The sequence below is a fragment of the Vidua chalybeata genome, chromosome 9 (genome assembly GCF_026979565.1).
Source record: "Vidua chalybeata isolate OUT-0048 chromosome 9, bVidCha1 merged haplotype, whole genome shotgun sequence".
NCBI lineage: Eukaryota > Metazoa > Chordata > Aves > Passeriformes > Viduidae > Vidua > Vidua chalybeata.
In genome coordinates, this window is record NC_071538.1 from 4123914 (window position 1) to 4149842 (window position 25929).

Sequence of the window (25929 nt, forward strand, 5' to 3'; positions counted from 1 at the left end):
TATCTCGTGGGGTTTTGGAAGTCTCGGATTTCCCCTGGGATTTCTGAAGCCTGCGATTTTGGAGGTGTGGGATTTTGGAGGTCTCTAATTTATCCTGTGCAGCGGGGGTGGTACCTGCCCGCTATTCTCCGTGCAGAAGGAGGCCGGGCAGTCCCGCATCCCTCCCGCCACCGCATCGCTCCGCGGTTCTCCCGCTTTCCCGGGGATGGGGAGGAAAACGGGGGAAGAGGAGGAAAGGAGAGGCGGGGGGCCGGAGAAACCGAGCCGTGCCGAGCCGCGCCGCACGGGGAGGCGCCGGTCCGCGGTCCCCGCCCCTCGCCACCGCCTCCCGCCCGGCGCCGGGAGCGCGGCGCGGGGCTCCAAGATGGCTTTGGCCGGGCTGTGCTCGCTGCTGGCCGGCTGCTGCCTGGCCGCGGGCAGCGGCCCCGCCGAGGCGGCGGCGGAGGCTGCGGCCAAGGAGCTGGAGTGCAAACTGAAGAGCATCACGGTGTCGGCGCTGCCCTTCCTGCGGGAGAACGACCTCAGCATCATGCACGGCCCCTCGGCCGCCGAGCCCAAGCTGCTCTTCTCGGTCCGCAACGATTTCCCCGGCGAGATGGTGGTGGTGGATGACCTGGAGAACACGGAGCTGCCCTACTTCGTGCTGGGTGAGCCTGCGGGAGCGCGGCGGGGCCGGGAGCATCCCCGGCGGTGCGGCTCCTCCCTGCCGCACCGGCGGGCGGGCGCCCTGCGGCGGCTCGGCCCCGGGGCCGGTACCCTCCGCTGCAGCATCTCGGCCCCGGGGCTGGCTCAGCCCGGTGCGGGTTCACCCGCTGCAGCATCACGGCCGGAGATGCTGCAGGCCCACGGTGCTCGGTGTATGCCCAGGTTGTCATCCACGGGGCTCGTCCCCGGCTCGATCAATGGCCACCGGCGGCTTGCGCTGGCAGGAGGCCCACAGTCTGCTCGCAGCGTGCCCGGCTGGAGGTGAGGGTTTCTGCTTTTGTCTGCCCCTGAGCAGAGAGTCACCTTTCCTGCAGCCTGATGGAAAAATACTCCGCTGCTCAGTATATCCCATCCTGCCTGTGTGTGCTGCCCCCAGCACGTCTGTCCCCAGGTTTTAGGCTCTGGCCTATTCAAGGTCTGGATGGTTCCCACCTGCTCTTCATCTACTGGGTGAGGCTTATCTGCCTTCATCTCTTGGGCTACTTAAGCCCCAAAAAAGCAAACAATTTGCTCCTTTGTTTATGCACAGTGAGGCCTCCACCCCTTGTGTAACGGGACCTGCTTCCCTCCTCACCACCTGGAATGAGACCCTGAGACATGTCATTTTTGGTGACATTGGTGCAGAACGTCAGTTCCTTGCCCACACATAACATCCTACCCTTGGCAATTGCCACCATCCCTTTCCTAGCAGCCCCACAGTGGCTGTGTCACCTCCTGCAAGCCTTGTCCATCTGTTGCTTCTCTGGCTGCACCTTGGGTGTCCCATGAAGTTTTTAAAATGCCGCCCTTGTTTGGAGGCATTTTAAAATGTGGTAAAATACCAAAAATGTGGTACTGGTGTGTTGCTTGATGTAACATTGTCCCGCTGTACCACCCTTGTGCATAGTGGTGACCCCAGACTGGGTTTTTTTCCCTCAGCAATTCATCACTTCCATGGCCTGTGGACCCCTCCATGTGGTGAGACCCCCCAGTTGTGATTTCTGGGTGGGCTTGGGGCAGCACTGGTTGCTGTGCAGGTATCCCCCTTCTCCTGGGAGAAAGGCAGAGACAGCGTGGGGCTGCTGATGCCATGGGGAGGGTGCGTGGGGACAGCCAGGGCTGTTGTGTTGTAGTCCAGGGGCTGTGTGGGAGGGGCAGCGGGCTGTGGTGCGCCCCTGTCTCCCGGTGCAAGCCCTGTGCTGCGGGATGCTGCAGCGAGGCCGGAGAGCGTTGCTGTGGCAACAAGGCAGCAGCGCTGCGGATGCAGGGGGGGACACAGCCATGGCTGCCAGCCCTCGCCACCTTGATGCCCCAAAGGCCACCTGAGTGCTCGTCCCCTGGCCCCCTCGGACCCCATCCTATGGAACCAGACCCCGATGGGCCCTGGCACCTCGGGTGCTGCCAGTGAGGAGCACCTGGGTGGAGATCAGGAGGAGGTTCCTGGGCATGAGCCCAGCCCACATGGTAGGGTTTTCCTCAGGGATTTTTCAAATCGGTGAGGTACCACACACTGGGCAGTGCAGGAAAGAAGCTGCCTGCCATGGCAGCCCTCATCGCACTGATGATGCCCAGCAGGGGTTTGCTTTTGCCTCCTTCTACTCTCTGCTGCCACACAAATACAAGGATGACAAGCCCTGTGCCAGTGCACTCTGATGTCCTGGTGCTGGCCAGGCTCTCTGGGGCATTGCTGCTTGGGACACTGATCCCCCAAAAACATGTTCATGGTGCTGTGCCAACCGCCAGCATGCAGGGAGTTTGGCCTCTGGAGACACAGAGGTGATCCCAGTTCAAGTCTTCCTGCCTGGAATGCTGGGGCTGGGCTGGCAAGAGGAGGCACCCTGTGGGATCCCAGTTTGCCAGGGGTTTGCCTTGGTGACTTCTGGGAAATGCCATGTTACCTCTCCCTGTGAGACAAGGGCTTGCCTTGAAGCTGGCATGGCCACTTTGCCATCTGTGGGTGTTACTGTTTTATGCTGCTTTACCGTGTGGGGTTGTTGTTTTTATTATTATTATTTTTATTGTTATTATTATTACTACTACTGCCACCACTATTAGCCTGGACACTGCTTTTGCTTGGCAGAAGCTCTGAAATACACAGAAGTCTTGCAAGACCCAGGCTTGGCAACTCAGGAGGCTGCAACCTCTGGATTTGGAGGTTCCCCAGCCCAAAAACCTCAAGAGCATCAGTGCTGTCACTGCACACTTGCTGGGGACACGGCTACGTCAGGTTGATGCCTGGAGCTGGTGTGAGTGGCTGTTTGTGTTTTCACAAGCCTGTGTGCAGGGACTGGAGGGTGTGTTTGAGCATCTTCCCAGAAATGTGGCTTCACACAGTGCTTCTTGCACCATCCCTGGCAAAAACCAGACCCGTTAATTGCACCCACCTGGCTGAATTTGAATGTGCACTAAATAATGTCTTGGAGTGGGGGATAATCCCCACACGCTCCTGAGCCTGGTCTGGTTCAGTGTCTGAACCAGGGGGAGCTGGGCAGCTGCTGCTTCTGCTCTGGTGGTTTTCAGATCTAGGGCTTGTGCACAGGGGAGGGGTTCCCAAGGGAAGGTGAGCTGCCACCCTTGCTGACAGGCTTGGAGCAGACCCAGGTGCTGGCCCTGGTCAGAAAGGGCCTGGCTTTGGGCTGGAAGCACCATGAAGTGCTTCACAGAGGCCTCATGGCAGTGGCTCTGCCATGTGGGCTCTGGATCAGCTCCCTTTGGGGATCTCTCCATGACTCAGTTTCCCCTCAGAGAGGGTGGGAGCATGCAGGTGGGTGGCTACAGTAGGGGGATGAGTGAGGGGAGCAGCTGGGAAAGGGTCTAGATCAGGGAGCCCAAGGATGGTGGGGTATCATCTGCCTCTGGTCCTGGTGTCCCCCTCAAATCCCTCCTAATTAATTCAAGGGCTTTTGAGCTTGGCTAGTTTTCATGGACACTGGCATGTGTGGTTCCCCTGCCTTGGTGACACCTCCCTGCCACAGTGGCCAAACCAGGCCTCCCACTGATGGGTGCATGGATTTTTCTCCCAACTAAAGATGTGCTGGGATCTTTGGAGAGCCACAAATGGCGCTTGGTAAAGCCAAAGTGCTGGGGGGAGTTGTTGAACTGGGCATGCCAAAAATGGCTGTGACTCCTGACCCCTGATAACCCCTGACAGGGAGCTCCGGTAACATAAATTAATGATGAGCTTTATATTTATCTTTACACGGGAGGGTGAGGCAGTGCTCACTGCCTGCTTTCCATGCACCTTTTTGGGTCTCACCCTCCCTGCTGTGTCCATCCTGCTGCCAGAGACAGCTGTGAGGGCTTTGGTGCTCAGATCTCCCAAACATGGGGACCTGCTGTCTGCTCCTCTGCTCCTCCAAAAGCAGATGGGCTGTCTGTGGGGTTATGACTTCTGCTCTAGGAGGAGGTGAGGTGCTTGGACAAGGCTTTCCCCTGCTTTGCAGCTCTTTTTGCTAATGAGTGGAGCGAGTTTTAATTGCGCTGGCCGCCTTCCTGTGCACGTGCTGCCTCACTGCCTGTGTTTGCTCAGGAGCAGCTCAGGACTCTCACCAACAAACCCCACACTGGTTTATATGTTTATCCCCAAGGGGACTCCCAACACCATCTCCCCATTTTACTGTAGGGTTTTCTCCCAGCTCCTGAATTTTTGGGAAGTGACGAGGTGTGGGAGCCGGGATGGGGCCGCTTGCTGCGCACCGGGCTGCCCGCGTTTAAAATCACCTGCTTTCATCCTGCCTTCATCCTGCTTTAAATCAAGCAAACCTTCATTTGGAATGGTTGCCTTTAATCTCATTTTGTGTGTGTTGCATTAGTTGTATTTTTTCCTGCAGGGAGGAAGCATTTTGCTGGTTGGTGGCCATTAAGAAATGCTAATTTGCAGCTCGATATTCCCTGTCCACTCACCTTCACACCCCCTTCTCCCTCACTGCTTGGCTCGGCAGCATCCAGCCACATTTGAGATGTCATTAACTGGATTCACACTCCTGCAGGCTGCTATTTTTTTCGGGCCTCATCCTTTGCAGGTTATAAAGTGGCAAGAGGGGTATTTATGAGCATCCTGGCTTCCCTCAGCCCCTTGGGGTCGAGGGAGATTTGTGATGCAATTAAAAACCACGCCAAAGACTGAGTCTTTGACTCCTTTGCCTTCTCTGTAATGCAATAAATGTTTGAAAAGTAAAGTCTTGAAATACCTTTTTGAGTGTAAAATCGACTTGAGAAATGAGAAAGCAGAGCTGACGAGTTGAACTCGTGCTTTCTGGGTGCCAGGTATTTCAAGATCTTGAAATACTGGATAGTTTTTTGCATGCTGTTTTTTTTTTTTTTCCCTGAGTGCAGAGGAGCTGAAGGAGCTGCTTCTGCCTCTCCATGTTTCTGGGCCAGTTGGAGTGCTCTGAATTAGGGCAGTGCAGCCCCTCATCTCCCCACTTCCCACTCCCCACTGCCCTCCCGGGAGCCTCAGCAGCAGAGGATGGGAGACGGTTCTTAACTTCAATGACTTTAATAGATTATCATGAACTCCAGCCTTAATACAAGCTGTCATGATTTCAAATTATCTTACTTTTAAATTAAATAGATTCCTTTTTAAATACAAAATCAATTCTAATTTTTTAGAGGGATGAAATTTTTCAAAGGCACCGATGAGCTGGGCATATTTAACTGCTCTTGAATATCTCCCCGAAATATCTAATCAATTTTTTTTGGGTTAAATCCTACCTAAGCTCTTGGCTCTACTTCTGGAGGCTCTGACCCTTACTTCCCTGGGTTAATAACAGGATTTGGGGGGGGGGGGGGGGTGTTGTAGGGATGTGAGACAGATCAGGGAGGGATGTGGCTGCTGCTAATCAGGGTGATGGCCACCGGAGCGCCCGCCCACCGCGGCTCTGGCCAGATGTGACACCTGTTAGCTCTCATCTTGTCCCACACATTTCCCTGCTGCCGTGGACTGCTGGAGATTGTGTCCTCCCACTCTGTCCTTTACCCCCAGCTCCTAAAAGGCCCTGGAGGAGGGAAGCAGGAGCCAAGGGGCTGCAGGGTTGCACTATCCCATACTTGTTCCCAGTTCCATGTCAAGTGAGAAGAGCATCCTATTGAGTGTTGTTCCTCTCACCTGCATCTGGATGCTGGCTGGGGGTCCCAAAGCTGTTGGCACACAGGTCAGCTCTTTGGTCCCAGCACTCTGTTCTCACTGGGAAGCAGTTCTTGGGGTGTTGTGGTGCCATTCCCTGGCTTGACTTAATTCCCAGGGGCTTCACTACCAGAGGCCCCATGCCCACCATCATATGTCACCATCTGTTGAGAGCAGAGCCTGGCAGAGGGCTGCAGCAGGGCTGACTCCACCATGGGGCCCACAGCGTGAGCCTTGCACCTGGGAATAGGTGTTATGGTGAAATAATGAAGCAAATATTAAGAAATTTTTAAGTACCCAGAGAATAACCAAGTTAAATGATACCAGGGGAGCTCAATTGCCGTGCTTAGATTGATTGAATTACTAAATGAGCCTGACTAATGGAATGGAGTGGATATATCGGACTTTTGCTCAAGATCCTGCAATAATTTCTCTAATAAGATTGTGAGCCATTAATTGGACTTGGCTTTGATCCTGGACACTGTCGCATGCTCTGAAACCCGCGGGTGTGATCTGCACTCTGGCAGGCCCAGCGAGGGGACAGCTGCTGTCATCTTCCTGCTGGGTGGCTTGGGGGGCAGCGGGGGATTCGCCTCAGGTCCCGGCAGCTGTGGTGGGGAAGGGAACCCAAAACACCCCACCTCAGCTGCCCTCTTGCCCCTTAGCAGCACCCATCCTGGCAGTGGGATTCACTGAATTCCTTCCTGCTGCCTGCAGCTGGGCTGGCTGGGGTCTGAACCCCTGTTTCCATGAATTTGAGATGGATGCTTGGGGTGTATGCCTGCTGAAAATCCAGGAGTGCCACGTTCTTGCTGCCTCCCCCTGGAGTGGTTGCTGCTAGTGGTGGAACATTGTTGTAGCACCCAGAGTGCTCCTGGGTGTCTGGTCTGCTGTGTGAGATGTTTGTCCCCAAGGCTTGGGGGCTTCCAGAGTTTCCAGCAAAGCAGAGAGGGGTCTATGAAGGGGACACATCCTACCCTGGCCCTGCCCTGGAGCACCTGGTGAGGCAAGACATGCTTGTCTAATAGCAATATCTAATGGCTCATCTAATAATTGGGTGAAAACTGCTGGTAGGACCCCATTCCAGCCCCTCCTCTTGACCATGCAGCATAACCACATCCCTTTTCCTGGGGGTCCAGAGCCTGGAGTGAGGTGACCTGCTCAGAGCCACTGAAACACTGCTGACACCCTATGCCTGGTAACATTCCCTCTTCCAGGCAATGGAGCCCAGCACCAACCTCAGCTATGAGTAGGGGCAGCCCTTAAAACCTCGTGGTGAGGTGGGAAACGCTGCAGGAAAGCTGACAGCATCCCAGGGAGGAGCAGGCAGTCCCCTGTGGCCAAAGTGGGGGCGATGGGGGCTCAGGAGGGAGGAACAGTGTACATGTCCCCGTCCTCACCTTGGGGCACCTTGTCCCCACGCCGTGCCCAGGGCAGACCTGCTCTCTTGCTGGGCACGGGTGTTTCAGTGCCACGGGGGATATAGAGGGCCTCTTGTTTATTTTTTTTTTCCCCTTAACCAAGGGAAGAAAAAGTAAGAAATAAGGATTTCGTCTCTGGGAACCCGTTGCCACAGCAACCGTGCATCCAGCTGGCTGCAGCAGCAGCGGGGCTGGGAGGGGATCTCGCTGACCCAGAAAGCAGTGGGGGGAGTGGGATGTGGAGCTGCTTGGCCTTTCCAGGGGGATGGCAGGGTCTGGCAGGGTGGGCAGGGACTCAGCCAAGGGGGCTGCAGGGCTCCTGGCCCCCTGTCTTGTCTCCCTTCCTGAATGTCTCAATCCACATCCAGGCAGGGATGCTCAGGCTTGGTCCAGTTCCTGCCCTGAGACCTGTCCCAGTTTTGGGGATGGGCTGCCCATGTGGGCACTCCTCAAGGACCCCCAAAGATTTCTGGTAGGTTTTACACCCCTGGAATTGGCTGTGGTTCCACTGCTGGAGGGGACCCTTGGGCAGCCATACTGATGCCCTGATGCCAGTGTCTCACTTCTGCCCTCCTGTCCATGTGCCAGTGGTATTTGCTCCTGGGCTGCATCCCATTTTATTTTATTTTATTTTATTTTATTTTATTTTATTTTATTTTATTTTATTTTATTTTATTTTATTTTATTTTATGTTATGTTATGTTATGTTATGTTATGTTATATTATGTTATTTTATTTTATGTTATTTTATTATTTTGTTTTGTTTTGTTTTACTTTATTGTATTTTACTTTATTTTACTTTACTTTATGCTCTTCTATGCTATTCTATTTTGTTTCATTCTGTTTAATTTTATATTCTATTATGTTTTATTTTTTTCATGGTCGCTTAGCCAGCTAAACGGAGACTGAAATCATCTCTCTTGGAGCCTTGCTGCAGAGCAGTCCTTCAAGTGAAGGAATTTTTGCCTGGTGGGATTAAGGCAGTGCCTGGATGATGACAGCTCTGTCATTTAAGACTGGTTGTCCTTTTACTTCCAAATTGCTGGGCTCTGGCATCTCTGCAGCTGTGGCTGGTGGCTCACCCCAAACAGCAGCTGGGGGATTTGTCTAGATAAGGGGAGATTTTTGATTGCCAGCTTCTGGCTGTTCCACCACAGCTTTTTGCTGAGAAATCACCCAGAGGAGAGCGTGCCCTGGTTGGTGTTGCTGATCCTGCTTTCCTGCCCTGCAGCAGGGGGTCCTGGGAATGGATGCTGGCCTGGTGCTGGGCTCCTTGGAGCCTGCTGTGGAATGTGGTTAAGCTGACCCCACACTTTGCTTTGCTGTGGGCTCTGGTTTGCTGGTGATGGGCTGAGGATGGGGTCTGAGCCCGTTCCCTCCATGGTTCCTGCCTGCAGAGCCTGAGATCCACTGGGAGGTGGGCAGGGACTTTTTTGAACATTTATAACCAAAGGGAAGTAAGGGATCCTTGAGTAAGCGACCCTCTAGCTGGTGGGGCTCATGGGTCACAGAGATTTGGGGTCTGCAGCGTGACGTGAGAGGGGACACAGTCTCTTTTCTGGCCAGCTCTGAGGCATCTCAGTAATTAGGATGACTAAGGAGCATAGCAGAGCAAGCAGCTTGGGGGATGCAGAGAGCTGGCTGTGCTCCTGCAGGGAGCTGATCCAGCTGAAAACTAACCTGGTGGAGGAAAGAAATTGGGGAATCCTAGAACCTTAGAATGCTTTGCGTTGGAAGTGACCTTAATGCTCATCTCGTTCCATGGGCAGGGACACCTTCAACTATCCCAGCTTCAAGCTCTGTCCAGCCTGGCCTTGGACACTGCCAGGCATCCAGGGGCAGCCACAGCTTCTCTGGGCACCCTGTGCCAGGGCATCCCCACCCTCATGGGGAAGAATTTCTTCTTAAGGGCTGGATGAAAGGCAGGAGAAGGTGGCAGAAGGTGCCAGTGCTCTTAGTTGGACATGGCACATCTGCTTGGCCCCATGAGGTCTGTACTGCCTTGTAACTGCTTCCCAAACCAGGTCAGTGGTCCAAGGAAAACCACAGCCTGTTTGCCAGAGCCCTTTGGGGTGGAGGCCTGCCTGATGTGTACAGGCAGGATCTTGACCTTGTTTTTTGTGAGAGGCACCTCCTTTTCCTCCTTCCTGCACCCTCCTCCACTGCCAAAACCACCCAGCTGCGATGTCACCGTCACAACACAGGGGCTGCCTGGGAAGGCAGATATTAGCAACCCTGAAATATCCCCAGGACAGGCTCTTGTGTGATGGGAGACAGTCACCATGGAAACCTCCTTCAAATAAAAAAAAAAAAAAAAAAGAAAAAAAAAAAAAAAGAAAAAACCCCAAAATTTAAAGCAGCCCTTGTAGCTCAGAGGAACTGTAGACCTTATTATGGGTTTTGGCAACCCCCCTTTTTCTTTTATTTGTTCCAGCTAAGAGCTCCAGGAGACAAGGCAATTAATTTGGCATCCCAAGGGGAGTGAGAGAGCGAGGGTACAGTGCTAGGAACCAGATTCCCGGGCTGGCAAGCACCTGGAACTTCCCGTGCCACTGCCCCACTGCCACCAAACACCCTCCTCTCATGGGGTTGCTCCAACACAGAGGAAGGAGCAGGGTAGTTTTTTAGAAGAAGTGGCTTAAGGATTAAAAGACCCTTTCTAGGTCTATGCATGGAGTGTTTGGGAGGGGATGGGGTGAGTGGAGGGCTCAGGGCACTGCAGGAGGGGTGAGGATACAGAAAAGCACTGCAGGCTGTGGCTCCAGCACAGGGATGGGTGGCTCAGCATGGGTTGGAGGGGGCTTGTCCTTACGAGGGTGGCAGGAGGAGGCAGTGCAAAAAGGGCACAGCATGGCAGGAAGGCTCCTGTGTGGATCAGGTGAGCTGAGCTGGGTGGCTTTGGTAGGGAAAGGGGATGCCTGGCAGGAGTGGCAGGAGAGACAGCCCACTCCCAAATTTTCCTGTCAGCCTCTACTGTGCAGCAGTGGCTGCAGGGTCTATAAATTGCTGCTGTGCTCTCGGCCCATTTGCTCCCCTAATGATGTCCCCAGTGCCTGCAGCCTCTGGGAAATCTCCTGTTTGGACTGGAGAGGCTGCCGTGCCTCCCACCGCCCTGGGCTGGCCCCAAGCTCCCCCAGACTCTGCTTTCCCAGTGGTGGTTGTGCCATGCAGAGCTGTTCTGCCCTCCCAGTGCTGCATCTCCCAACCTTTCCTGAACTGCTGAGCCAGAAATAGCTGGGCTCTGTCTTTTTTGCCTCTTTGGGAGAGCTCTGGAGAGGAACAGCGAGGGGACCTGAGAGCTGTCATGCTGCTGTGGAGTTGCTGGCTTTCCTGCTGGCCAAGGGGGCAAGCCAGGAGTTTGTCTTTGCAGACATGACATGTATGGCCTGGCAATCTGGGGGGAGTTATAAATGTCTGCAAGGATCTCATCCCAGCTCATGCCAAAGTGCAGCTTCAGTGGCCTGAGATGTGTGTCCAAGCATCTGCAAGCAAGGCAGTGCCTGAAACATTCTTCCAAGGAAAAAGGAAATCAGTTTAATGACTTTTTCAGCAGGAGCTCTCTTCAGGGTCTGCTGTGGTGGTGTGCTCAGAGTTGGTGGGCTCATCCCCCTCCATGGATGGTGGGAGGGGAGTCAACCTTGGACTTGGGCTGGCTTCCACAGCTTTTATTGTCATGTTTCTGCCTTTTTGTGCTTGCAGAGTAAGGCACATCTCTGGTTAACCCTGGAGGACTCAGCCTCAGCCCCAGCATGCCCCCACAGTCCATTCATGCTGTGGCACAAACTGGGAGAAAGGGGTGTCCTGCAGGAGCTGGGGCTGGTGGCTGAGTGGGGGATGTGGAGGTTCCTGGGAAGTGATGCTCATCTCCCTGTGCGATGGTGGTGGGATGGGTCTGACTTCCTTGTAACTAAAGCTCAGGGCTGGGTCTTCCCAGCTTTCACATGTTGGGGATGGAAGGCAGTGTGGATGTGAAACCACTGTGCCAGCAATAGGGAAGTACCAGGGTAATGGAGGGAGGGCAGGAAAGGAAGGAGGAGAGGCACAGTGCCAGGAAGGAGCCACACAGAAGCCAAGGGGCATTAGGAGCAGTGATGGCAGAGCCACTCACTGTGGGTGTGAGCCACAGCATCTTTGGTGGCTTCTTGAAGCCATTGCACACAGAGCCTGGCGAAGGGACCTTTGGAGTGAATCACGGCAGGAATTAATGGCTGCTTTCACACCAGGTGGCAGCATCCAGGTCCTGGGAATAGCACTGCAAGAGACATGGCTGTGTAGTCACTGGGTTCTGGCCAAGAAAGGGAGGAGATGCCAGGAAGAAACAGCAGAAGGAAGTGGCAGGCTCTGCCTCTTGAGCCCTGGACTCAGCAGCAGCCAGAACCGGCAGGGTTAAGGCAAAGACGTGGCTGCAAATGGAGGAGTTTGCAGTTACTGGTGCTCAGAGTCCAGCAGGGCTCTTTGCTCTTGAGATACTGAAAATGCAGCTGACTCCTCATCTTGATTTGATTTTATTTGCTGCTTGTTTGCTAAAATGAACTCCTGCTTCTCTGGTGCAGGAGCAAGAGACAGCAGCCCCTTGCTTAGAAACTCCCTGCTCATGATCATGGGAGTGCTGTCCTGGCTAGGGCAACTCTTGTGCTTGGCTGTCCTGAAGCACCCTGACTCCATCCCCTTTTTTCTGGCCACCTCCAATTTCACCACTGGACTAAAAGCATGAAATAGATTTTCCTTCCTTTTTTTTTTCCCCACGTAAATGCAAGGGAACTTTCTGCCTGTGGTTGTGACATCGAGATTCCCACTTCCCTGCCAAGGGTGCAAGCCCTGCGTGAGAAGACAGGCAGGTAAATACAGGCAGGGCTGTGCTGCTGTGTGAGGGCACCAAAGCTGATGGGTGCTGGAACCCAAGAGCAGTGTTACATAATTCGGACTGCAATGCAGAAGCTCTTCCTTCATTTTTAATTATCCAGTTGCCGCACGTACGTGGTGCTCAGCTCGGGACACGAAGTCGGCCCGTGCACATGTGTGAAGGGCCTTGGCTGGTGAAGGTGACAGGAAAGCCTTCCCTGCTGTTCCTGTCCCTGGTGGCATGGCAGGAAGAAATGAATCTCTGTGGCCCCGAGCTGGGTTGGGCTGTGCTGGCTGGAGAGGATGCTCTGCATCTGCCCTGGGGACTCAGGGGTGTCCCGCTGGGACGCTGGGGCAGGGGGAGAAGGTTTGTGTGCAGGTCTCCAAAGGCCTTTGAGGTTTCTCTGGTTCACAGTGTTGGAGAAATGGAAGGTACCAGGGTCATTTTACATCCCATAGAGCCCCCAGCTGCCTCTCAGGGTGGATTTGTTGGGATGTGGGAGAAACTGTGGAGGAGCTGTTACAGACCTCTGCTGTGAAGCACTATTTCTTCCCCTCCCTGTTTCTTTCCCTCTTTCAAATCCCCATTCTGCACTTTCTGTCCTTCCTACAAAGGCGGCTGCCTCAGAGCAGCTTAGGCTTCAAAGTTCCCAAAATAACAAAGGTTAAAATAAATTAAAAAAAAAGTGTTGCCAGAAGATCAAGTAAGTGCTCCACTTGCACCTGGGCTCAGAGCTTCAAAGCAGCTGCAAAGAACCCCCCCACGATGTCCATGGTCAGGCCTCTCAATGCCTGTAGTCCTGCCTTCACCCTCCTGCAGTCACAGGAGATTTTGCAGTAGCCAGGATGAGGCTGCAGGTAACTGGAAGGCATGGAGGGTCCTGCTGCTTTTGTTGCCTGTGGGGGCAATTGGAGAAAGTCTCTTGTGGAGGAGGAGGAGGTTGTGGTGATGGCTGTGGTGATGGGCAGAGCTGTGTGGGTGAGGTGGGTGACCCAGAGCTCTGTCTCCAGGCCAGGCAGGTGGGCAAACAGCTCCTCTGTGCCCAGTGTGTGCTTTGTGCCTCTGCTGGCTCTGCTGATTTATACAGATCATCAATATGACAATTATATACACCTGCACATTTAATTACCTTCATTTTCATCTGGTGGTGACAGATTTATGCCTCTGTTCAGTTCCTGTAAATCTCAAAGAAGCTTGACTAGACCCAAAAGTCTTCCCATTATTGCTGTGCACTGGCTGGTCTCTGGCCATCTTGACAAGCTCTTCTTTCAAGAGTGATAAATTCGAGATGCACGGTTAACTTTTTCCCCTTCTACATCTTTCTTCTTTTTTTTTTTTTTCCTTTCTCATTCTGCCTTTCCCATTTTTCAAAGCCTCCCGAAAAAATGGAGCTTGAAATCATGTAAGAGCTCCTAAGCACCAAAGAGTTTATGGTGTTAGGCTGCAGCTGGCAGCAGCCCAGGCCTGCCTTCTCCATCCCTTCCTCTGAGACCAGCACTGTTCCCTCCAGGGCAGGTGGGAGGAAGAGGAGGATTACCTCTTGGAAAAGTTCTTGGCCTAGCTGTGGACAGGAGAGCAGACAAGGTTGTTTTGCTCCTGTTTCACTCCCCGGGAGGGCCATCCCATGTCTCAGAAAACAACAGGTCGTGGCTCTTGCCCCAAGGGAGATGAGGAACAAGTAGCTGTGCTTGTTCCCTGTGCTGAGCACAGAAATTCCAAAATGGCATCCAATTTCCCTGACCTCTCAGCCTCGGCACAATGAGCACTTACACAGATGAGTGTGTAGGAGTGAGCTGAAGTTCACCCTTGAGGTGCAGCTCATGTCGTCACTCTGGAGCAGCCCCCCAGGTCCCCTGCTGGTCCCACCACCACTGCCTGTCCTCCCCTGTAAGATATGCTCTGATGCCTTGCTAAGTGCCTGGCAGATGGGCTGGAGTGGCCAGCCATTACCTTCCCTGCCAGGCGGTGATGGATGTAAATAGTCCTTTGCCTCCCCGTGAAAATTGCTGTCTGGCTTGTAAAGCTGAAGGGAATCTTGGCAAGTATCTTGAGGCTGTAGGGTCTGACAGCACAGAGGGCTGGGATTTGGAAAGGGGGAGTTACTGGCTGGGTGTTAAGAAGATCACCCCTGTCATTAGAAGGGAGCTGCCCTGGGGTACCCCCTCCCATGAGGCCGTGCCTGGGGGAGCAGAGGGTCTCAACCATTCCCAAAGGGACACATGGATGCGGGATGTATCCTTGAATGGTGGCCTGGGTAGCACAAAGCTGGCTTTGCAGTCACTCTTGCACCCCAAGAGACTGGGCAGTGTGGGGGTAGTGGGTTGTTGTCCCTTGGCATCTGCAGCCAGCACTGATAATTGAGAAAAAAAAAAAAACCCTGTTAAAACTGCAGGATATCTATATAGGGTCCCTTTCCCTGCTGCCCAGGTCTGTGCTGCAGGGATTTCTCGACCTAGCATGTGCCTCTGGGCTCTCTGGCTCAAGAGCTGCTGGTGGCTCTTTCAGTACCTTTCATACTGCTTTCATACTTTATGGTGGATGAGAAAGAACCTTTTGTTGGTTTTTACACTTGTAAATCCTTGCAAAGTGAGAAACAGTGAATTGCCTTTCCCACTGCTCCACGCCTGATGGTTTTACAGGCTTTTCTCATGTCCTCACCCTGTTGTTTGGTTCCTTTACTGAGGAGTCCTAACACGGTTGCTTTCTCCTCTTCACAAAGCCATTTGCAGCATCTCATCTTCCTTGTACCCCTCCTCCAAACCTTCCAAGTTTGCCTCCTCCGTTTGGAGATGGTTGACCTGAATATCACTCGCAGGATTCCAGATCAGCTTGCTTTCACCAAGGTTGAGTTTCACCTGCCCACTTCCTTGCCCGCTTTCCTCTTGCACTTCTCAGCTTTAGCTTTGAGAAGAATAAATTTAGCCTTGGTGACCAACTTTGTCATTCACCGCCTCTTCCAGAGTGTTTCTGAGCAGCCAAGGTCCTGACAAAGATCTCCGTGGGGCTTCTTGGTAACCTCCTTTCATTGTGAAAACCAAACCCTTATTCCTCCCCCACCTGGTGGGTTTCAAGAGGGCTTTTCTTCTTATCCCAGCACCACTTTGGTGCTTTGGGAAACTTTGAGGGTCGATTTTGACAAGAACTCTTTGAAACGAGTCTGTCAGATTGGATCACCCTTATCTACTGGCTTACAGTGTTGGGTGACCTGTATTTACTGATGCACCTACAGGTTCCTCTAACAAAGTGTCCAGGGCACAAGCAGAATTTACTGGTCTTTAATTTCCTTGATGCACAACAGCTTTTATAAGAAATTGGGGTTTCCTCTGGTAGGATTTTCTTCTCAAGTTGCTCACCCTTTCGGAGTGATAGTGGTTGTGTTGATGGAGTTCTGCAGTTTGTAGGTGAGTACCATCTGAGCTCAGGGGTTTGTGCCCTCCTTCTCACTGATTTGCTGGGAGTCAATTTAGCCAGGGCAGTAATTTTCCATGGCTGACTGGGAGCCTCTCCATCATTTGGACCCTTTCCACGGAGACCTGATTTTCCCTCCGGAAGAGGTGACATGACAGCATTGTAGGGTGAGATATCAACTACAGATGTGGTCCTTTCTGGGGTTTTTATATCAGCATGGCATCTTGGAAGTGTGTTCACACATTCTCTTTATTTTGCTTTCGCTCCCTGTTGTGGCTGGGCATTTGGGTTCTTTTGAACATGACCGTGTCACCCGAGTGTTGGGCCAGGAGGTGGATTTGCCTCTCTTCCCACATTTCCTCTGTAGTTCACAGTTGTGGCAGATGGGACCGAAGCAACAAGACAGGAGTGAAAATCAAACACCACTGAATCTCCCAATCTGCTTGTTCTTTTTTCCCCAGCTTTAGGTCAAAATTGAGAAACGTGATGGAAAAATAACCTTGGAGGGGAAGTGGCACAGGTGCGGTCAGGCACGCCCTTGGGCTCGCGGGGAAGAGCAGGGCAGGGGGGGCTGTCACGTTGTAAAGTCAGCAGCTGCAGAGCAAGCCCGGTCAGCTCAGCCTCACCAATGATGGATCAGTGTCCTCTGCTCAAAAACTGTTGTGCAGCTCAGTGTCACTCCCAGAGTGATGGAGGGTTTGTTGTTAAAGAAAGGGAGGGGTTAGGGCTCTGGCATATTTGGGACAGAAATCCCAGTTCAAGGCTAAAGCATGGCTACAGCTTTGAAATGTAACTCCCTGGTGACCTTCCCAAAAGCAAAGGCGCCCTGCATTCCAAGGAGAAACCTGGCTGGCTGTCAGCCATGCTGTGGCACCTCATGGCTTCACGTGTACCAGTCTCACTCACAGGCATCGTGGCGGGGTGATCTCTCTGACCTAGCCTGAGAGTGGCTCTGGGAGATCACCACTGCCTCACCACTGCCTTTTCCTCAAACCTTTATGTTCGCCCATCTCTGTGAGTCTTTTGGAGATTTTCCCCCAGGGGCCCTCTCCCATGAAGCAGGTTCCTAATATATACAGTGAGGTTAATGTTTGCTGGTATGGAAAAGCTGGATTGTCTTGAAAAGGCAGAATGACCTGCAGAATGAGCTGGTTTCCCTACCTGAGACTGGAGACAGGAAAAAATGCAAATGAAATATGGGTAGTTAGTGATGAATTTGAATTTTTAAAGCAGGTCCATAAAAACATTGATATTATCCCATGAATTATCTGTCACTGAAACCCTGGAAGTATAAATGAGTTAAGTATCAAGATAAGCGTTTTGACATCTGAATTGGTAGAAATCAAGGCCTGAGGTCCCAACAGAGAGAGCAAGTGACTCATGGTGGGAAGGTCTCCTGGGTCACTTCAGGCATTGGAGACTCCTGGGAGGAGTGCAAGGCTTGATTTAGCTGAGTTCAAGGCCTTTAAAGCATGTGATGTGTGTGGTTTAGGCATGGAGCAAAAGCCTTAGTTAATGGGGGACTTAAATTAAAACACAGTCAGGTTCCGATGGAAAAAAAGCAGGTTTAAATGTTAATGAGGAAATACAAGTCCAAGTCAAGATCTGTGCTTGGCTGTATGAAATGAATCTGTGGAGACCAGCATTATGGCAGAGTTCATTTGACTTATTGGAGGCATCTATTAGCGCAAAACGCTTTCAAATGGAGAGGAAAATTGTTTTGCTGGGTGGTTTTTTCATCAAAATGCTGATGTGAGTTTTTGAGAAGAGCTGTTTTCCTTGTGTCCCACCATGCCTGGTCTCAGTGGGGTGATGAGGACATGGGAATAGGTCCAGGTCAGCACCAGGCTCATGGTTTTGGTTTCACCAGCTCATGTGTAGAACTGGGCTGTGACAGAGGTGTTGCCTCCCAAAATCAGGACATGCAGAAGTGCTGCCTCCAGAAGGACTGGGTTTGCTTTGTGTGGGACAGTTGTCCCTAGGGAAATGAGGCTGTTTGGGATAATCAAGAACGAAACAGGTATAAATCCACACACCTCCAGCACCTTGTTTTTTTGTCCTCTCCTCAAATTGCTCCTGTAGAACCTTTCTGTCCCCACTCCCTCCCCTTGCAGATGGTCTGGGAGGGGAGCAGCCACGGCCGTTAAGTTAAAAGCATCAGCTGGGGCCTTTGCAGGCTGCTGCTCCTGCAGATATGAAGGACCTGGGCCACGTTTGATACCAGGTGAATGTGGCACAGCCTAATTAGTGGCCTCCTACTGTTATTAACCTCTGACTCAGACAGGCTATTTTTTAACAGAGGTGCAAGAAGTTAATACTAGTGCTAATGGCTTCCTATCCAAGGCCTTAATGAAAGCTATGCAGGGACCAGGCTTTTCATCAATATCTTTCAAACTTTGAACTTGAAATTATCCTCTCTCCCCCGCCACTTATTTTTTTTAATTTTTGCCTTTTTGCCCACTTTTCTGCCACCTCTGGGACATCCTGGCCCCAGTGTACAAACTGGTCAGCGGGGTTGGCACCTCCAGCTTTGTAGCAGAGCTGACACCCTACAACATCCAGATAAATCATCCCAGTTGGCTACGTGGGTCACTGTAGCATCTCCCACCAGGTGGGGAGATGTCTGCTTGGGGAGCAAGACAAAGGGAAAAGTGTGAAATCTGTTGGACTGGGAGAAGAGAGAGTAAAGAGATGCTATGTTAGGGAGGAAGCTTGGTCTTGATCTTGCCATGGTCTTGCTTAAAGCAAACTCCAAGAGAGCTTCACCGATGCAGGAAAGCATTTATATGTGTAAATTTTTCAAGTAGAAATGGAGTAGGATAGAGGCAGCTGACATGTTGCTAAGACACTTGAGGAAAGGAGGAGAAGGTCCAAGGCTGAAGCTCTCTCATCTGGGCACTGCCTCAAGAGCCTCTGCCAGGGCAGGAGCAGAGATGGTGGAGCAGCCTTGTCCTGCAGCGTGATGGAGGGCTCATAGCCAGCCAGTTTGGGGTGATGGCAATTGATGTCTGGGGTGTTTTCCTTTGTCTCTTGCACTTCTGACCTGTGTGCAATGCAGCTGCAGGGTCATGTCCTGATGTCTGGTGAAAGAGGATAGCGTGCTCAGGCTCTGTGGCTGGATTGTGCTCTTCTAAAACAATAATCCATTTTTTATTGAAATATATTTTTCTTTTAAAAAATAAGCCTGTTTAAATAAATTTGAAATTATGACAACCTATTTTAAGGCTTAAATTTACTATAATCTATTAATCATTTAAATAACTTCCATCAAGGATTTCTTCTCAAATATTAATGAGCTGAAGGGTGCTGCTTTTACAATGATATGTCAGATCAGGGGGAAAACATCTCTAACTCTAGCTTTCTAAATGTCACAATGTCACATATTTAGTATCTATTATTTTCACTCTTTACAATGGAGCAAATGCTGGTATTTACATTTTTTCCAAATGTCAGTATGTTGAGTTCCTGCTGTGCATGAAAGTTCTTGCCTTAATTACTCATAATTTCACGTTAGCAGGCAGGTGCAGGGAGAGTGTTTTCTTGCATTTCAGCTAGTTCATACGAAGTTAAGAAGCCATGTGGAGTTGGGAAAGCGGGCAAGCTTGATTTCCCCTCTCAGTCCATGAATAAAGACCATGTGGGAGAGGAGGAGATCTGCTGCTTCGAATCCTCCTGGCTCCCAGGAACGGCTTTTCAAAGGGGATCTGTGTCCCTAAACACACAGCTCAGCAGTTAAAGGGAATTCCAAAAGTGCTTCTGGCTTCCTGGTGACTTAACTCTGGGTTTTGCTTCCCATCAGTGTGGTGGAGTGCTCAGCATCCCTGTGCTGGGGACACTCCAAGTGCACTGATCACCGCCAGAAATACGGCCCGTGCTGAGCACAAACAATCTGCCAGTTCACTCACTGTGGCTAATGTTTCTTTTGATTAATCAAATCAGTTTGGGAGGATGAACCTGCTTCCCGATGCAGATTTTGCCCCCCCTCCTCACCTCCCCCGGCAGCCAGCTCACTTAAGGCAGCCTAATGAAATTAATTAACAGCAAATTTAAAATGTTGTTTTTCAGCACTGTAATTGAATTCCAGTTTTCATTTGAAGGCAGCATGAAACAAGCAAAATAAAGATGATAATTTGCAAAGTGAGACGGGTGCCTTCCCATTGCCATCAATGGGGCAGATGCAGGAGGGAAAGCTGTGCCTCAGTGGGAAGCTCGTCGTGTTTTTTCTGGTCATCCCAACAAAACCTGCTATTTTCACCAAAAAAAAAAAAAAAATAGCTAACAGGCAAATGGCAGGCTTGAGCTGATGGCTGAGGCTGGGGTGGTATGGGATGGTGATCAAGCCGATCTGGTCTGAGGGGGCCACAGTGATTAAAGCCATGCCCATCTCTCCTAGGGAGAGGTGCTGGTGTTACCCTGTCTTTAGCTGAGACCCAGCTGTAGGATGTCCCTGAAATTTTGGAGGCAGCCAGGTGAATTAGGTTTGATTTGGCATTTAGTGTCCTAGAGCATGTGTTGTATCTCTGCCTCAGCTGCTCTTCCTGCCTGGGTGTCCTCTACTTCCATGACAGCCCAGCTTTGTCCATCTGTCTCACTGCCCCAGACTCTGGAATTAAAGGTAAATACCTAAAGGAATTATTTAATTTAATAACTTTAGTACCTAAAGGTATTAAATTAAAGGAAAATAGGGTTGCTTGGGCAGAAGCTGCAGGTACCTCTGCAGGTCACTGGGCTAAGTCCTGGGTGGAGAGCTGTAGAAAATGGTTGAAAACTGAAAACCTCTGAAATCACAGCCAGGTTCACGTTTCACTGTTCACAAGGGATGGTAAATATTTTGTCTGCAATAATTTGTGATGTGGTCTCAGTGAACCCATGATGCTGCTGAAAAGTTGTCCTGTATCCTGTGTTCCCAATGTCTGGAGCTGTGTTTTACACGGAGTGCTCAAATTAGAGCTGGAACAGCCCTGCTGGGTTACTGCTGTCAGTAAATGCTGTCTCCCTGCACCCTAACTGGATTTTTGGAGAGGCCCACATCTGGATTATACCCAGAAATATGGTTTTACTCCTCTTTAGCCCTTCAGGCTGTGATTTATGTGGGGGCAGCCAGATGCTGGCAGGAGGTGACAGGAGGGCGTGCATTTTTTTGGGAAGAGGTGAACATCTCCCATGAAACCTCTGCTCCATGTGTCCCCCTTGACCAGCTTTGCTCTTGCAGAGATCTCAGGCAACACGGATGACATCCCACTGGTGCGCTGGCGGCAGCAGTGGCTGGAGAACGGCACGTTGCTCTTCCACATCCACCACCAAGACGGGGCCCCCAACCTGCCTGGCTTCGACCCCACAGAGGAACCCCAGACTGAGTCGGCAGAGGAGGAGCTGAGGATCCTCCACATCTCTGTCATGGTATGTCGTGGGAAGGCAGCCCCTGTTTCGTTGTCCAGAATCCTGTAAAAAATACAGTGGCTTTTGAAAAGCCATTTATTTTCCCATCTGGCTCCAGGATGGGGAACTGTGCCCACCTTTGGGGTGGTTAGGATGCCCTGGGCACCTCTCTGAGTGGTAAATGCTAGGTGCCTTCACAGGCTGCTTTAAAGCTCTCCCTCAGTTTGCATCACTTTGAAAATACGTCTGTGGGGTGCCTTTATCCCCAGGGGTTCTGTGCTTTGAAGGTCTCAACCACGTTAACCCAGGGTTAATTCCCATTGACTCGTCAGGAGCCCTTTGCCTGGTGCATGGTGCCTGCTGCCCTCTGCCCCGATGCACAGTGTGTGTCACAGTGCCACCAGGCACTGTCGCCACCACTTTTATCAGTGTGGCAGCCCTGTGGCCATGGTTTCATGTGTCGAGGTCTCACAGCAATACTCCACCCAGCTACACAGAGAGAAGGTTTTAAAGACACAGAAAGGAGAAATGTGTAGGTTGGGGGGAAATCTGTGGTGTGTTGTTTTTGGTTATTTTTTTGTTGTGTTGGAAGAAACTTGGAAGAATCCTACATTTTTTGTGCCACTGGAAGATAATTAGCTGGAGACAATGTGTTGCCGAGGCTGCAAACAGGCTGTTCAGTGGTGTCTACCCTAATAAGAGCTCCAATTGCTCTTCCAGATTGCAGCCCCAGGCCAGGTTTCTCCTCCATCATTTGTGCTTGATTAGTCTGAGGAAAAAAAAATTGTTTGCAAAGCCACTCCCAAAAACATCTTGCACCATTATCTCAATTTTACTGTCTGTTCCCAGCTGCTCCTAAGAGGGTGAATCTCCTCTGGAGAGGCTGGCCCCACTGGTCTTGATCTTCTTGGGCACTGCTGTATCCCAAGATCAAGGCAGAAGTGCCTGGATGAAGGTTTGTTATCGAGCTGATGAAAAGGATGTCTGCAGCTCACTGCTGTCATACCAAAATGTGCAAACGCAGATTGAGTCCTCCTCTGCCCTTTTTTCCCCATCACTCTCAGCTCTGCTCCGACAGCATCCTTACTTCCTGACAAATAGAGCTTGGCTTTTGTGCCAGGAGTCAGGATCACGTGGCGTTTTCAAGGCTGACTTTCTTTCTTTGCTGTGTGGTTGCCAAGGGAAGAAGTGTGAGCCAGGGATTTATCCATCGTGACCAAGGTCTGCTCGTGGACCAGGCGAGGAGCACTCCCACACCCATCCCGTGCAGGGCTCCTCTCCCAGCCGTCACATGGATGCTGGACTGGGGGGAATAAGACAGAATGGGATTTCTGTGCTCCTGTGGAGGGAAAACAGGGGTATGAGGTGGTGGTCTGATCTCCTCCAATAAGCAGTAGGTAGGGGAGACTTCAGTTCTGGCTTTCATCCTCCTCTCAGAGCCTCTTGAAATCTCAGGAGTCCACAGGCTGCTTTTCCCAGGGATAGTTTGAGTGCTCAGATTATTGGGGCAGAAGAAACTAATTTTCAATGAAATAACAAGTCTCTTTTGTGAACCCACAGCCACTGCCTGAAAAAAATGAGCATCCACCAGATTTGAGCTCCAGCTTGGTCTCTCCTGTTCACCAGCACAGGCGTATGGCAGAGCTTGCTGGTGTTTGCGGGATTTAATGTGCATATAGAGGGTGAAGGAAAGGCAGGAATGCCCTGGAATTCCTCCTACCTGCTCGTCATGCCACCTGCAGGTGGACTTTTTCTAGGGTGATGGAGAGCCATGACAGAGGAGGTCACCTCTGGTGGGGATGGAGATAATTCCCACTTATTTATGGATCGCAGGAACTCATAGGAATTGGAGCATGATATAGAATTAGGCTCCCACTTTGCTACTAAAAATTCTGCACGTCTATGCCAGGCACTTTATACAAAGGCATGTAGTGATGGAATTAGACTGATACAGAGATGAGATATTGGGAAGAACTTCTTCCCTGAGGCCCTGGCACAGGTGGCCTGGAGAAGCTGTGGCTTCCCCATCTCTGGAAGTGTTCAAGGCCAGGTTGGACAGGGCTTGTCTCTACTTTTGGCAAGGATGTTGAAATGAGGTGAACTTTAAGGTCCCTACCAACCAAAACCATTGTAGGATTCTATGGTTTCTACGATCCAGGGCCAGTTTTCAGCTCCAGCAGGATTTTCTGACTTCCTGGCTGCAGGACTGCTGGTTTGTTTCCTCTTTCTCTTTTTTTTTTTTTTTTTTTTTTTTGGTTTTTGGTTTTAAAGAAAGTTGGGAAGGAGGCTGGGAGGGTGCATCACAGCTCCATTATTCTGGAAATGAAAGTGGGTTAAACTGTAATGGCCATTAAACTTCGTTTTCCAGCTGCCTCTCCTGCTTCTTATTCAATAATTCCCTTAATGTTTTATCCTAATGGAGCAGATTATTACTATTATTTTATTTTCTCATGATCACCTGTTGCATAGAAAAGAGGAGGGAGACCAGAGCTGTGGATGGACTCTGAGCTCTTAACTGGCTCCACATGCTTTTTCTTGTTATTATTGTTATTATTCTTGGCAGATTGTACATAAAAGGCCAGTTTGGGCCTTTCATCTCACCGCCCACTATCTGTGTACAGTGATGTCTTGCAGGAGGGTGATCCTGGGGACAGTGGCAGGATGGCAGGGCCAGGTGCAGTTTTGGGGTCCATTCCTGTGGGACAGAGCTTTTTCAGCCTCTTTCCCCAAACATGTTCCCCAAACAACACTTCAGTCATCTGCCTGTCTCAAGCCTTGATCTGTTTTAATCTGTGCTGCAATTTCTGCTGGATACCCTGGGGAAATCTCCCAAGATTGAGAGTGACAGCACTGAAACCGGTTGGAAATGGGTCAGAAAAAGTTGCCCGTAGGAGCATTTGCCTGGAATAAAGCTGATTCCTGTTTTCAAAGGCAGGAGAGTGAAACAAAACATGCTTTGCTTTAAATGCTGCTTTTTCATGCCTCGGTGGCGACTTCAAAACTGGTCCAGCCCAAGGCAGGCTCCAGCTGGGTGCTCTTGGGCAGCACTGGGTGCTCCTGGTGCCAGCAGACTCTTGGTGATCGGGCTCCCCTCTCCAACGCCTTTGCTTTGGCCACCCTGGAGCATCCCTGGGGCGTTTGTGTCCCGGGGGATGGCTGATGCCAGTCCCTGGCTGATCCCTGCTTGTACCCACAGGGAGGGATGATCGCCCTGCTGCTCTCCATCCTCTGCCTGGTGATGATCCTCTACACCCGCCGGCGGTGGTGCAAGCGGCGCCGGGTGCCGCAGCCCCAGAAGAGCGCCAGCGCCGAGGCGGCCAACGAGATCCACTACATCCCCTCGGTGCTGATCGGGGGCCACGGGCGGGAGAGCCTGCGCAACGCCCGCGTGCAGGGCCACAACTCCAGCGGCACGCTCAGCATCCGCGAGACGCCCATCCTGGATGGCTACGAGTACGACATCACCGACCTGCGGCACCACCTCCAGCGAGAGTGCATGAACGGCGGCGAGGACTTCGCCAGCCAGGTCACCCGCACGCTGGACTCGCTGCAGGGCTGCAATGAGAAGGCCAGCATGGACCTCACACCAGGTGGGCTTGGGCTGAGCTGGGTCCTTTCCGGCTTGTCTTCTCTCCTCAGTTCCATGCATGTGTTTTCCCTGGAGTGTTTTCCCTGTTGCTCTGGGTTTTCGTTGGGTGTGAGATGTTGGTGGTCCCCTGAAGGCACGTCCATTGCTGGGAGACCTTGCAGCCAGTGGAGGGCAGTTCCTGCTGAGTGGGACGTGGGTGGGACAATGCAGCTTAGTGGTTTCCGTGGCCTGGCAGAGAACCAGAATGGGGTTCCCTCCATGCTATCCCATTGTGACCCCCAAACTTCCCTTCTGTATCCCCAGATTTCTGCTGTCTTCTTCAGGTGAGGTTTTTAGTAGCAAATTTTTACTTGCCATCAGTATGATTCGGAGTTAACACTGCCTTCTGATCACCAGCAGGGATTCTTTGAGGCTTATCACAAATCTGTTCTTTGGTCATATCACTAATTGAGCTATCCAACTAGAGCCTTCCCAACTGAGACATAATTTGGGAAGATCGTGGTGTGGTGCCTGAAGCTCTCCTGAATATGAAGAAGTGCCCTGAGAGGCTGAGTGTTAAATCTCAGCTTTTGGCTAGTTTGGTGGAGGTGCCAGTCCTTTTCAGGATTTGAACTGCTCATGAGTGTGCCTTGGGGGCAGCTCAGCTCATTGGCTTCAGCACCTTGATCACCTTAGGATGCTTTGGAGATGGATCCAAGGAAACCATTCTCTCACCTCCCTCCCTTTTAAGTCTTCATCCCTGAAATATTTTGCCTTCAATTCTTCCTGCTCAGGGAGCGATAACGCCAAGCTGTCCCTGATGAACAAGTACAAGGACAACATCATTGCCACCAGCCCCGTGGACTCGAACCACCAGCAGGCCACGCTGCTGTCCCACACCTCCAGCAGCCAGCGCAAGCGCATCAACAACAAAGTGCGAGGTAGGGCGGTCCCTGGGGTGGATGGGGCGCCTTGGGCTTCCACCCACCCACATTCCAGCCACCCACCCTCTCCTGGGATGGAGAAATAGGACCAGAGCATGAAGACAGCATGGGAAAGAGGGTTTGGGTGGGGAGAAACAGAACATGTGGTGCCTGCAAGGATGCAAGTGATGTTGGGCTGGTTGGTTACAAAGATGCAGATGGTGTTTGCCCCAGTAAATACTACAGGATACTGGCACAGCCATGGGGAAAAGTTGCAAGGTAACACGTGGCAGGGGGGTCTGCCTGTGTGTGCTGGGAAGGGGAGCAGATGCTGTCCCTGCTGCACCTGGCAGATGGAGCTTCTGGTCTGTAGTGCAAGGCTTTCCCTGAAGGGTGGTGTAGGATGCCAAGGTTTGGGGCGGCACGGTGCCAACCGCTCCATGACTACACTCAGTGTCCCCTGCAGCTGGCTCAGCATTTCTCAACCCCGAGGGGGACTCAGGGACAGAGGCAGACACCGATCCCCAGCTGACCTTCTACACGGACCCCTCGCGGAGCCGGAGGCGCAGCCGAGGTGG

General features: G+C 51.7%; 1 protein-coding gene across 1 annotated transcript in view; it reads left to right on the top strand.

The window, feature by feature from the left end:
- The first annotated feature begins 351 nt into the window (after positions 1 to 351).
- ASTN1 (astrotactin 1) overlaps positions 352 to 25929 on the top strand; it is a 54728-nt gene continuing 29150 nt past the window's right edge. The window contains exons 1-5 of the mRNA XM_053950298.1: positions 352 to 647; positions 20694 to 20881; positions 24057 to 24450; positions 25223 to 25369; positions 25818 to 25925. Of these exons, the coding sequence (XP_053806273.1) occupies positions 365 to 647; positions 20694 to 20881; positions 24057 to 24450; positions 25223 to 25369; positions 25818 to 25925 (1120 nt within the window). The 5' untranslated portion in view covers positions 352 to 364. The remainder of the gene's footprint in view (positions 648 to 20693; positions 20882 to 24056; positions 24451 to 25222; positions 25370 to 25817; positions 25926 to 25929) is intronic.